Source organism: Capra hircus, chromosome 7, assembly GCF_001704415.2.
Source record: "Capra hircus breed San Clemente chromosome 7, ASM170441v1, whole genome shotgun sequence".
In the NCBI taxonomy this organism is placed as follows: Eukaryota; Metazoa; Chordata; class Mammalia; order Artiodactyla; family Bovidae; genus Capra; species Capra hircus.
Genome location: NC_030814.1, coordinates 98,852,272 through 98,866,597, shown reverse-complemented (window position 1 = coordinate 98,866,597; position 14,326 = coordinate 98,852,272). Strand labels below are relative to the sequence as shown.

The window sequence follows — 14,326 nt, the reverse complement described above, 5'->3', positions numbered from 1 at the left end:
TAATTCCGATGGCTTCAAGACTAACAGGTTCTGTGGGTTGTTGTTGTTCAGTCGTTAAGTCCTATCCAACTCTGCAGCCTCATGAACTGCAGCACACCAGACTTCCCTGTCCTCCACTATCTCCCAGAGTTTGCTCAAACTCATGTTCATTGAGTCGGTGATGACATTCTTACTCTTGGAACTTCCCTGGTGGACCAATGGTTAAGAATCCACCTTGCAATGCAGGGGACATGGGTTTAATTCCTGGCCCAGGAACTAAGATCCCACATGCCATGGGGCAACTAAGCCCATGCATCATAACTACTTTCAGGCCCAGATGCCCTAGAGCCTGTGCTCCAAAACAAAAGAATCCTGAGCACTGCAACTAGAGAGTAGCCTCCGCTTGCTGCAACTAGAGAAAAGCTCACATGCAGCAAAAAAGACCCAGCACAGCCAGCGAAAAAGGAAAGAATTACTCTTGCTTGTCTCAAATCATCTTGTTTTTTTTTTCACCCAATCCTGTAAGGTTTGTGATTTTCTTTTTCCTCTCCTAGTTTTTATTTATTAATTTATTTTTGGCGGTGTCTCATGGCCTGCAGGATCTTAGTTCCCTGACCAGGGATTGAACCTGAGCCATGGCAGTGAAAGTGCTGAGTCCCAACCACTGGACCACCAGGGAATTCCCTCTTCTAGGTTTTAAACCACATTCAAACAACCTCCCAGTAATTTCTGCCCCATCTGCTATCCAAAAAATTATGTCTTTGATCTTCTTACTTCCACACTGGTGAGTTCAAAACTTCGATTTGAAATTTACTATAGCTTTGTTATCTCCAATGTTGGCATAGCATGTTTAAACTCCTGATTGTTCACTTTATTTCTATGTGTTTGATTGTGGATTTGTGTTGTGTATATGTTTGTACCACCATCAGTGTTTTTTAAATTGGATAAAGTATGATTGAATACATATGAAAATATAATTGATGTTTGAGTGCTTATTTTATGGTAAGCCTATGCTAACTGCTCTCTGTTATCTCATGTAATCTTCCCAATAGGAATGAATCTATTCCCATTTTAAAGGTGAGACAGTTGAGATTCTAACAGCCAACAACACACACACACACACACACACACACACACACACACACACATAAAATGGGATATACACAAACACCAAACAGTTGTACCAACTAGATGACATTCAAGACACAGACACTGCAATACAACCGTTTCAATACTATGAAAGTGAAATGGAATCTCAACAAGAAAATAAAGTTGTGTGTGTGTGTGTTGTTGTTGTTCAGTTACTCAGGCATGTCCGACTCCTTGTGACCCCATGGATTGCAGCATGCCAGGCTTCCCTGTCCTTCACTGTCTCCCAGAATTTGCTCATTGACTCCATTGAGTCAATGATACCATCCAACTATCCCATTCTCTGTCGCCCCTTTCTCCTCCTGCCTTCAATCTTTCCCAGCATCAAGGTCTTTTCCAATGAACTGGCTCTTTGCAGCTGGTGGCCAAAGTATTGAAGTTTCAGCATCAGTCCTTCCAATGAATATCTATGGTATGTGCGTTACACATTTCCTTTGTCCATTCATATGTTTATGGACAGTTGTGTTCCTTCCCATCTTTTGGCTACTCTGAATAATGCTGCTATGAACATGGGTTTACCACCTACAGAAGTTTTAAAACTTTTTTAAAAACAGATATACATTTATAACTTTTGTCAGCTATAAAATGACTAGGATTCTTGCTCACAAAATAAACAAGAACATTTTCCCATCCATGATAAACTCAATTTTTGTCAGCTGAACAACAACTCTTCCTATGCTCTCTGCCTGTGATCACAGCAATTCCTCTTTAGTTGATGCATCAGGCGCCATCCACTGCTCCCCACTGTGGTCTCCCAGGAACCCCCAAAGGTAAAGCAGAGTGAGCAGGCAATCTCTTCCTGGAGTGTCCAGGAAGTGAAATGTCTAGTTGACAGAGGGAGAATACCATTCAGTATTGCCCTGTGCTGGGAGTCAGACGGCATGATTTAAACTTGGCTTCACACCTTTCTACTTCATGACTGGTACAAATTACGTAAAAATTCTTAGCTCCTTCTCTCTACTATAAAATAATGATAAAGCAGAAAAATAGGATCATAATATCACTTATACATGGAATCTTTAAATAAGTGAAGTTATTTTCAGAGCAGAGATAATCACAGAACAAACTTACGGATATCAAGGGGAGAAGGGGTAGGATGAATTGGGAGATTGGTATTGATACATACATACTACTGATATTCTGTTTAAAATAGAGAACCTACTGCAAAGCATAGGGAACTCTACTCAGTGCTCTGTGGACCTAAATGAGAAAGAAATCTAAAAGAGTGGATATATGTATATGTACAGTTGAATCATTTTGCTGCACAGCAGAAATCAACACAACATTGTAAATAATTATACTCCAATAAAAAGTTTAACAATAACAATAACAGAGCATGCACCTAGATTTTGAGGGTGATTATGCAGATGAAATGAAACAAGCTATATAAGCTCTGACTTGGGACACAGGATGCCCTCCACAAAGGTTCATAACACAGTTGCTGTCCTTCTTGTCTTCATTCTAATTATGACCTTCACCATCTTTTTGGAACACTTAGAGGACACTTGAGAGGCACCCATTTGCTGCTCATAGCTGAAATGCCTATGGGAGCTCAAATAGGTGTGGGAGAAAAGCAAAACTCTGAGGGAGACTCCTGGGACCCCTGTCAAAACAAAGAATACAAACTGCAGTCCTTGGAGCAGAAATCTTGCATATTGTTACCCTAGCATCTGTCTGTCCCAGCTGTCCTGTTTGTCTTGACGATGAGGAAATACTGCTCCCAGCAGTCCTTCCCATTCACCCCATGGACCTCCAGACCCACACAAATCCAATGGACCTCTTTAAAGATGGATTGTGGACTTCCCTCATGGTCCAATGGTTAAGAATCCATCTGCCAATGCAGGGGACACGGGTTCAACACTTGATCTGGGAAGATCCCACATGCCAAGGGGCAAGTAAGGCCATGCACCACACTACTGAGCTCAAAAGCCGCAACTACTGAGCTCACGTGCTGCAGCTACTGAAGCCTGTGTGTCAGAGAGTCTGTGACTTACAATAAGAGAAGCCACTGAAATGAGAAGCCTGCACACTGCAACTAGAGAGTAGCCCCTGCTCGCTGCAACTAGAGAAAGTCTGCACACAGCAAAAAAAAAAAACCCAGTACAGCCAAAAATAAAATAATAAATAATTTAAAAGGTGCATCGTTTCCCATCATGAAAACCTGATATCAGACCTAGAAGAAGAGAAGGTTTACTATGGGGTGACAGGCTGGCAAGTTGGCACTTCCATCTTTTTCTTTAAGTGGTTGGCATTTTCCTGTGGCCTAGGCATTTCATACTGTTCATAAGGTTCTCTAGGCAAGAACACTGGAGTGGGTTGCCATTTCCTCCTCCTCTGTTACTGAAGTTGAAGCTCCAATACTTTGGCCAGATGACGTGATGAGCCAACTCATTGGAACAGACCCTGATGCAAAAAATTAAAGGCAAAAGGAGAAGAAGGCAGTAGAGCATCAGATGGTGGGACAGTGTCACTGACTCAATGGACATGAATTTGAGCAAACTCTGAGAGATAGTGGAGGACAGTAGAGCCTGGCGTGCTACAGTCTCTGGAGTCACAAAAGAGTTGGGCATGACTGAGTGATTAAACAACAAGGCATTTCATAATCTTGGAAAAATTTTTGTTCTCCCTTTGGGATGATCAGATGAGAATTAAACTAACTGAAAATATATAAGATAGATAGACTGATCAGAATAAAAATATCCTAAAGAGTAATGATAATTGTTGCCATCACTCCCCCAGATGGTCTCCATGTCTCTTCATTGGTCTCCCTAATTCCAGTCCAGCCCAGCTACAGCCCAATCTCTACACAGCAGCCAGAGAAAATTTAGAAATCAAAAAAGGACATCACATCACATCATTTTTGCTACAAAGCATTGCAGTGTCTTCCCATCTCTAAGATTAAAACACTAACTTCTCAAATGGGTCTATAAAGCTCTGAATGACCAGGGCCCTAACATTTGGCCATACCCATCTCACATATTTTCCATGTTGGCTTCTGAAACACTGGCCTGTGACAAAAATATCAAACCAATTGCTGTCTCGGGGCTTTTGCATATGTGCTTTCCTCTCCTAAGAGTGCTGAGTATGCTTTTTCCCCCTTGCCTTTTGCCTGGCTCCAGGTCTTTTCCGAATATTTCCATCTTAGTTCCAAATGTCACCTCCTCTGAGAAGCCTCAGGCTCACTCTAGCCCATAGCCCTACTTCATTAACATTTTAAATCATATACATCATAATCTATTTACATAATTACATCATTGTCTATATATATTATTTTCTATTTACCTGTTTATTTATCCTTTGTCTCCTTGGATAACCTCAATGGATTGTACAAGCACAAGGAAATCCCATGAGACTTACTCTGACTTGTTTATCACATCATCAAAACTGGAAGGTGCTCCAGGGAACTCCTCTCAGTGCCATGTGGCAGCCTGGATGGGAGGGCAGTTTGGAGGAGGATGCATACCCGTATATGTATGGCTGAATCCTTTCACTGTCCACTTGAAAGTATCACTACATTGTTAATCAGCTATACTCCAATATAAAATTTAAAAAAGAAGGGGCTTTAAAAGGGTTTATAAGTTGAATGAACAGAGGGCATCAACTAGGCTGACTACAAAGCAGACCACAGGGCTCTGTGAAGGTCCTGACATCCCCATCACTCAGTTACCCCTGACTTCCAACTTAACTCTCCAGACACACAGTATCAAGTTGCCTCATGTCTGTTTGGGCCTGGGAATGGCCTAGGTCATTGTCCTGTTACTGTGGTGACTCTTGAAAGCTTGTCCTCCTGTCCACTGCTTTTTTTTTTTTTTTTTTTTTTTACTTTTTGGCTGCACCCAAATAGCTGTGAAAAGAAGAGAAGTGAAGCAAAGGAGAAAAGGAAAGATATTCCCATTTGAATGCAGAGTTCCAAAGAATAAGGAGAGATAAGAAAGCCTTCCTCAGTGATCAATGTAAAGAAATAGAGGAAAACAACAGAATGGGAAAGACTAGAGATCTCTTCAAGAAGATTAGAGATACCAAGGGAACATTTCATGCAAAGATGGGCTCGATAAAGGACAGAAATGGTATGGACCTAACAGAAGCAGAAGATATTAAGAAGAGGTGGCAAGAATACACAGAAGAACTGTACAAAAAAGATCTTCATGACCCGGATAATCACGATGATGTGATCACTCACCTAGAGCCAGAAATCCTGGAATGTGAAGTCAAGTGGGCCTTAGAAAGCATCACTATGAACAAAGCTAGTGGAGGTGATGGAATTCTAGTTGAGCTACTTCAAATCCTGAAAGATGATGCTGTGAAAGTGCCACACTCAATACGCCAGCAAATTTGGAAAACTCCGCAGTGGCCACAGGACTGGAAAAGGTCAGTTTTCATTTCAATCCCAAAGAAAGGCAATGCCAAAGAATGCTCAATCTACTGCACAATTGCATTCATCTCACACGCCAGTAAAGTAATGCTCAAAATTCTCCAAACCAGGCTTCAGCAGTACATGAACCGTGAACTTCCAGATGTTCAAGCTGATTTTAGAAAAGGCAGAGGAACCAGAGATCGCATTGCCAACATCCGCTGGATCATAGAAAAAGCAAGAGAGTTCCAGAAAAACATCTATTTCTGCTTTATTGACTATGCCAAAGCCTTTGACTGTGTGGATCACAATCAACTGTGGAAAATTCTGAAAGAGATGGGAATACCAGACCACTTGACCTGCCTCTTGAGAAATCTGTATGCAGGTCAGGAAGCAACAGTTAGAACTGGACATGGAACAACAGACTGGTTCCAAATAGGAAAAGGAGTACGTCAAGGCTGTGTATTGTCACCTGCTTATTTAACTTCTATGCAGAGTACATCATGAGAAACGCTGGACTGGAAGAAGCACAAGCTGGAATCAAGATTGCCAGGAGAAATATCAATAACCTCATATATGCAGATGACACCACCCTTATGGTAGAAAGTGAAGAGGAGCTAAAAAGCCTCTTGATGAAAGTAAAAGAGGATAGTGAAAAAGTTGGCTTAAAGCTCAACATTCAGAAAATGAAGATCATGGCATCTGGTCCCATCACTTCATGGGAAATAGATGGAGAAACAGTAGAAACAGTGTCAGACTTTATTTTGGGGGGCTCCAAAATCACTGAAAATGGTTATTGCAGCCATGAAATTAAAAGACGCTTACTCCTTTGCCAGGGGCCAGCGTGAAGAACTCCGCCCATGGCAAAGGTCATGAGGAACGAGGCTTGGCATATGCAAAGGCGTGATCAAGCCTCAGGAAACCCCCTGTTCCCAAGCATCTAACCCCAAAACCAGATTCTGTTTTATGCTCACACCTACACCTCTGACTTTATGGGGGCTCTCCCCCATAACCATTTCTGTCAGAGAAGGAGTAAACCTGCAGCTCCAAGGCAATAAAAATTCCTGGGTGTGACATGAGTGTTTCAGCTTACAGACTCCTCTGGTTATCTAGCCCACCTGTATAGGTTCGTCTGGCCACATGTGATTGTTTACAGCCTCCCAACCTGAGAGGCATGAGATGTTTTAGACTTACTAAAGGCAAATTCTTTTGGGGAGTTGGAAATTATTAGTATAGTGGGTTGGTTAGGAATTATATTGGTGAAGGGTTTTTCATTTGTTGTGTAATATCCCTAAGACCTTTTTTATACATTTATGTGAAGCACCTGATCTTGATAAAAGTCAGGACTGCTGACCCCCGCGTGACTCTGTATCCATCCCTATGTGTAACAAAAGGTATATAAGCAAACCCCAAAATAAAGAAATCAGATCAGTTTCCGGAAAGACTGATTCCCTCATGTCGTTCTTTTCTGCTCCCTGTTTTTCTGCTTGAATTCCCATCTGGAGTGTGGGTGCCCTCCAAGTCTACTTATTTGCCCCAGTTTTCAAGCCCACGCGAGAAGGAGCTCAAGGAGGGGCATCTTCTGATATTCAAGTGGCACCAGTGGCCCAACGTAGATGGTGCAAATTCCTTGTCTTGGAATTTTATTGGTATCCCGCGTAAACCAAGTTATTCAGCCCCTTTTTCTCTCCTACTATTTTCTGGCCGAATTCCCATCTGCTGCATGGGTAACCACCAAGCCTATGAATTTTGCCTGGGCTTCTAAGATCAGACCAGGGGCCTCAGTGCCTCCTCTCCTTCGGGAGAATGGGAAGATGCCTGCGGCCTGTGTAGGTGATGATTGGTATTCCATGTGAACCAAGTTATTCAGCCTCTTTCTCTGCTAATCTTCTAATCCCTCTCTATCTGTAATTAAATAAGTTATTTCCAAAGATGCCGATGTCGTCCCCACCTTCGAATTCCCTGGATCCACCGGGGCTGGACCCCGGCACTCCTTGGAAAATTATGACCAACCTAGACAGCATATTCAAAAGCAGAGACATTACTTTGCCAACAAAGGTCCGCCTAGTTAAGGCTATGGTTTTTCTAGTGGTCATGTATGGATGTGAAAGTTGGACTGTGAAGAAAGCTGAGCACCGAAGAATTGATGCTTTTGAACTGTGGTGTTGGAGAAGACTCTTGAGAGTCCCTTGGACTGCAAGGACATCCAACCAGTCCATTCTAAAGGAGATCAGTCCTGGGTGTTCTTTGGAACGACTGATGCTAACGCTGAAACTCCGGTACTTTGGCCACCTCATGTGAAGAGTTGACTCATTGGAAAAGACCCTGATGCTAGGAGGGATTGGGGGCAGGAGGAGAAGGGGACAACAGAGGATGAGATGACTGGATGGCATCACCGACTCCATGGACATGAGTTTGGGTGAACTCCAGGAGTTGGTGATGGACAGGGAGGCCTGGCATGCTGTGATTCATGGGGTCACAAAGAGTAGGACACAGCTGAGCAACTGAACTGAAATGAACTGAACTGAACTGAACTGAATCTTAGTTGCAGCACATGGGATCTTTGATCTTTGCTGAACCACGTGGAATCTGTAGCTGCAACATGCAAACTCTCAGTTGCGGCACATGAGATCTTTTAGTTGGTCATGTGAACTCAGTTTGCAGCATGTGGGCTCTAGCTCCCTGACCAGAGATTGAACCCAGGCCCCCCGCATTGGGAGCATGGAGTCTTGCCACTGGACCACCAGGGAAATCCCTCTACTGCTTTCATATCTGTCCCAAAGAGTGGTCCACAGGTGTCCCCAGGATCTTGAAGAAGACTTCACCCAAGATGTTTCTTAATCTGTAGACTTGTAATTGAACTGGAGTTGGAGTAAGATGCTCCCTAAGGTAAGCTGGGTACCCTAGAGGCCATACCCGAGGAGAAAAATTGCTTCAGGAAGAGAAGGGGCTAATGAGGGCTGAGGTATGGAGTTGTAGGACTTGGGGATGAGGGGATAGCAGACCCCACGTGTGGCTCCAGTTCTGCTCCCCAGTGGGTGGATGTGGCAGAGCAGGTTACTGCCCGGACCCTCGAGGGGGGAACTCTCCAGAAACAGACCACAAAAGCAGCCAATCATTCAGTAGGAAGTGAGGGGATTCAGCCCCATGTAATCCTCCTGTGCTCTTCTCCTCTGGCTCACCTATCCCACGGCAGGAGGAAACGCTCTGTGCCACACCAGGTCTCAGTCTAGCCCTGAGTCCCAGACTCAGCTCTTTGTCTCTGATCTCTGTCCTTGTTTGTCCTCCACTGAGAGGCAAAGATCATAGAGCCCAGAGCTTTAGAAATTGTACTGTGATGCCTTATGTTGCTCAGAGACAGCTGTGGTAAAGAGGTAAGAAGGAACCAAATATTTCCCTTGCACATTTTCCTGGCACACAGGTAGGTATGTACGGGGAAGAGGTGTTAGTCGCTCAGCTGTGTCTCTTTGTGACCCCATGGACTGTAGCCCACCAGCCTCCTCTGTCCATGCAATTCTCCAGGAAAGAATACTGCAATGGGTTGCCATTCCCTTCTCCAGGGGATCTTCACCACCTAGGGATCAAACCCAGGTCTCCTGCGTTGCAGGCAGATTTTTTTTTTTCCCAGGCAGATTTTTTTTTTTTTTTCCCCGACTGAGCCACCAGGGGAAGAAAAGCCTACCAAAATCAAGGAAATGTCCCTGGTGCTGGACAGAGCTCTCCAAGCCCCACTACACTCTGTGTTCTCTCACCTCTATTTCTAGGTCAACTCTCCTTTAAGTGTCCCTCAGTTTTGGCCCACCCCCTCATAACCCACTCTATGTGTGTATGTGTTAGTCCCTTGGTTGTGTTCAACTCTTTTCAACCCCATGAGTCAGCCATAGACCGCCAGGCTCCTCTTTCCATGGAATTCCCCAGGCAAGAATACTGGAGTGGGCAGCCATTCCCTTCTCCAGGGGATCTTCCCAAGCCAGGATTGAACCTGGGTCTCTCGCACAGCAGGTGGATTCTTTGCCATCTGAACCACCAGGGAAGACTACTCTGTACCCACCTGAATAATTTTCTACCATTTTTTCATTCAAAAGGACATTTTTACATCTACAGAGCTTCTCCTCTATGCCTAACACTGAGCTGGGTACTGCACATAAAGAGGTAACTACAATATGTTGCTCTCCAGGTAAGATGTAAAAACCCAGAAATGAACACATGGATGCAATGTGATAGCTTGCTTCAGTGTGGTCGTTTCAACAAGGTACAGAGAAGGTCCAAAGAAAGTATGCCCGTTGCTGCCTGGCAATGCCAATGAAGATTTCAGGACAGAGTATGGAAGGGGGGATATGACTTTTCCAGGTGAGAGGGGACTCCCAATGAGAGGGGCAAAGGTCCAAAGCTATGAAATTGTACAGGATGTTCCTACAATTATAAAATGTTGAGTTAGTTGAGTATCTAATATCAAAGCATTATTTTCCAATAAATAAAAGTGTGACTCTCATATATATAGTGTTGCTCATGCTCACTTGCTCAGTCACATCAAACTCTTTGTGACCCCATGGACTGCAGCCCCCCCAAGGTCCTCTGTCCTTGGAATTTTAGGGACAAGAATAGTCAGGCCCTTCTCCAGAGGATCTGCCAGGTCCAGGGATCGAACCCAGATCTCCTGCATTGGTAGGCAGATTCTTTAATCACCACCAGGGAAGCCCAATATTATCTATATTACAAACTAAATTCTCCCATTGGCTAATAACTGTTTCCTGACTGTCTAGTCTGTCCCATTGATATTTCTGTATTTATGTCATCTCACTGTTTTAAAAGTTGCCTGTCCTCATTCATCTTCTTTCACAAACTTTCTTGGGTTTTCAACTAAGTTCCTTACATTTGACCTGTTAATACTCCTACTAACCACTTTCTTTGAGTGGCTGGATCATCAGAGTCTTAATCAGAATAATGACCTTAGAGGAGTCAAAGGCAGTAACATTTCTGTAACACTCAGTGCTACAGAATAGCAGAGCCCATGTCTCTTACCTTTCATACTTGGCTCTAACCCAGTGCCTGGCATACAGTAGGCACTCAAATAACTGTGAAATCAATGAAAGATGAGGAGACTCAGAATCATTTAAATGTCTGCAAACATCTAAAGTTATCATGGCAAAAAGAAATGATCTTCAGAGAGGGGAACTAAAACCATGTAAGTTATAAAGACACATTTCAGCTCAAAGGAAGTAACCTTTGCTTAAATGCATATAAAATTGAGGACAACTGTTCTCAGTTTAGACATTCCCTCCTGTGGCAGGGGTGCAACATTCAAAGAGAAACCAAGGCTTTTTTTTTTTTCTTTTTTTTTTAAATTTTAAGGAATGCAATAAAAGACAGAAGGCTCTCATTCTCTTTATTTTCAATTTTTAAAAGTTCATAATAAATAGTCTCTTTGTTCTTAGTCAAAAGATTTTATGATAGGGAATTGCCTCTACTCTACCCTGACAATTTCTGTTATTCATTCAACAAATATTTATAGAGCACCTATTATATCCCAGATGGCTCGGTGGGGAAAGAATCCACCTGCAATGCAGGAGACACAGAGTTTGACCCCTGGGCTGGAAAGATCCCCTGGAGGAGGGCATGGAGGCAAACCACTCCAATATTCTTGCCGGGAGAATCCCATGGAAGAGGAGCATGGTGGGCTTCAGTCCATAGCGTCGAAAAGAGTCAGACATGACTGCAGCTACTAAGCACACACACATATTATATACCAAGTACTATACTAAGTGCTTAGGTTATGAAATGGCAATGCAACAGAAAAGGCATAGTCCTCTCAACCTGAAGAAATGTAAAGAACACAAACCTGCTGGGAACAATTATGGTGGGGGCTCTGATTTTGCCTTTGGAATTAGGGTGCATTATGCCACATTGATCATTATGACAACAATAGAGGGATCAATTGGGAAGGTAATAGAGAAGCTACTATATGATAATAGAGGAATTATCTATAAAGCTTTTTCATGATATCCTTTTCCAAGTCAAACTTGAGACAGAGAATGATCTGCTTAAAGATCCTGTTTCAAGCAAATGACATGAGGATTAGAAAATATCATTTAATTTTGTAATTCCCAATGATCACCTCTCCACCTTTCCCTGGGACTTGAAGAGACCACCACTGCAAGGCAGGAAGGAGGTGGTCATGAGGCTGGTACTTTCACAGAAATTCGGGAGCAAAGGAACAGTCGTGAGTCAGGGAAGATGAAAGAAAGCCCTGCATGGTGTAGAACATTCATGTTTTTAAATATGTATGTATTTATTTATTGGCTGTGTTTGGTCTTAGTTGTGGCACACTGGATCTTTTGTTGCAACACCTGGGCTCTTGTGGCACACGGGCTGTTGCGTTGTGGCATGTGGGCTCTATAGTCCACACTCCATGCCATGTGGGACCTTAGTTCCCCAATCTGGGATCAAACCTGCATCCCCCACATTGGAAGGCAGACTCTGAACCACTGGACCACCAGTGAATTCCTAGAACATTCATTTTTTAAAATTTATTAATTTATTCTTGGCTACACTGGGTCTTTGCTGCCACATGCAGGCTTTCTGTAATTGCAGCAGGCTGAGGTTCCTCTCTAGTTGCAGTGTGTAGGCTTCTCGTTGCAGTGACTTCTCTTGTTGCAGAGCAGGGCCTCTAGTGTGCATGGGCTTCATTAGTTGTGGCTCAAGGACCTAGTTGATCCATGGCACGTGGAACCCTCCTGGACCAGGGGTCAAACCCATGTCCCCTGGATTGGCAGGCAGATTCTAAACCACTGGACCCCCAGGGAAGTCCTGGAACGTTCAATTTTTAAAGAGGTGTTCCAAGGAGTAGAGGTCAAAACAAGGAAGGTATTATTGAGATCTTGGTCAACTAAAGAAAACTCATAGATAAGACATAAGACTTGAGTGAATGAGTTTCAAGTATATGGCACATTCCTGTTTTGTCATTGTTTGAACACTATTCTTGCCTCTTTCTATAAGGCAATTTCCATAACTTATATGGAAACAGAGAACCAGACAGTTATTTCAAAATTCATCCTTCTGGGGCTCTCGGATGATGTGGACCTTCAGCCCCTCCTCACTGGACTGTTCCTGTCCATGTACCTGGTCTGTGTTACAGGGAACCTGCTCATCATCCTGGCCATCATCTCTGAGTCCAACCTCCACACCCCCATGTACTTCTTCCTCTCCAACCTGTCCTTCACTGACATCTGTTTCACCTCCACCACAGTCCCCAAGATGTTAGTGAATATCCAGAAGCAGAACAAAGGCATCACGTATGAAGGATGCCTTACCCAGATGTATTTTTTCATGATCTTTGCTGGGCTAGATAATTTGCTACTGACAGTGATGGCCTATGACCGGTTCGTGGCCATCTGTCATCCCCTGCACTACACAGTCATCATGAACCCTCATCTTTGTGGTCTCCTGCTTCTGCTTTCTTGGCTGATCTGCCTGACATATTCTTTGTTGCAAAGTTTGATGGTTTTGAGGGTATCTTTCTGCAAAGAGACAGAAATCCCCCACTTCTTCTGTGAACTTACTCAAATTCTCAAGCTTGCCTGCTCTGACACCCTTGTCAATGACATTGTGCTGTATTTTGTAACTGGCTTGCTGGGTATTATTCCCCTGATTGGGATCCTTTTATCTTATTCTAGAATTATCTTCTCCATAATGGGCATTTCATCTTCTGGGAAAAAGTATAAAGCCTTTTCCACCTGTGGGTCTCACCTCTCAGTTGTCTCCTTGTTCTATGGCGCAGGCCTTGGGGTCTACCTCACTTCAGGAACAGCCCATCCCTCCAGAAAGGGTTCAATAGCCTCGGTGATATACACAGTAGTCACCCCCATGCTGAATCCCTTCATCTACACTCTGAGGAACAGGGACATGAAGGGGGCTCTAAGGAGAGTTTTCACTAGAGGAACATACTCTCAGTGAGATAATGGAAGTTAAGGGCAGGCAACGGAGATCCCAAGTGCTGATAACTGGTGTCCATGAAGGTGCAATCTGAAGACACAGAAAAGAAACACTACTGATGATATACTAGAAGAAAATATGTCTGAGCCAAAGACAAACTTGAAGCAGCACACGAAAATGCTCACCATCTACCAAGGAAAAAGAATGACCAATCAATAAACTTCTCATGGAAACAAATCATTCCAAGGATTGATTCCTATAAGCATCAAGGGAGGAAAAAGCAAGTCAAGAAATGCAGATGAGACAAGAATGACCACAAAAATTTACACATTGGCTCACCTTTAAACCCTCACAGTTATGTTCAAACTTCTAGCACCATGCCTGCTGGACTATGCTTTTCCCTAGTCTTGGTCTGAAAACCATGGTTTGGACTGTCTCATACCAACCTCCCTCACCCTGTAAGATTTTACCCTTAGTGAGTCATGCGTTGGTGTTGGCCATTGACCTATACTCGGGACTTTAATGAGAAACTTCTTTAGGACTCTCTGCAGTTTATACTTTCAGAAAAAGGAAACTCTGGTCTCTGTTGACCCATTTGATCTAAAATAAAGGTCCAAAACATTCTACTCACTGTCTTCCTTCGCTGGTCCACACTTCCCTGAATTGTCACATGCTAGGCTTCAAATAGAAACTGTCAGCTCTTCAGAGAGCCCAAACCTGACCACCGTCCTTCTGTTCATTCATTTCCATAGCACTTATATTTTGAGGTGGGGCAGATCACAGAGGTCAAGAGGGCTCTGGGTTAATCTCTCTTCATCATTCACTAAGGGTGCAATCTCATGCAGGTTACTTAAACCTTTTTGTGTCTCTCTGCACCATATTTCCTTAAGAGTTCCAATGGAGACTAAACATTAT

At 43.4% G+C, this 14,326-nt stretch overlaps 1 protein-coding gene across 1 annotated transcript; it reads left to right on the top strand.

Annotated features, from left to right (window-relative positions):
• On the top strand, positions 12,494–13,432 carry LOC102179376 (olfactory receptor 7D4-like). The gene has a single exon (XM_005682435.2). The coding sequence runs from the start codon at positions 12,494–12,496 to the stop codon at positions 13,430–13,432; it is 939 nt and encodes a 312-aa protein (XP_005682492.2).

Coding starts and splice junctions, on each gene's coding strand:
- LOC102179376 (XM_005682435.2), top strand. CDS start 12,494: ATGGAAACAGAGAACCAGACAGTTATTTCAAAATTCATCCTTCTGGGG.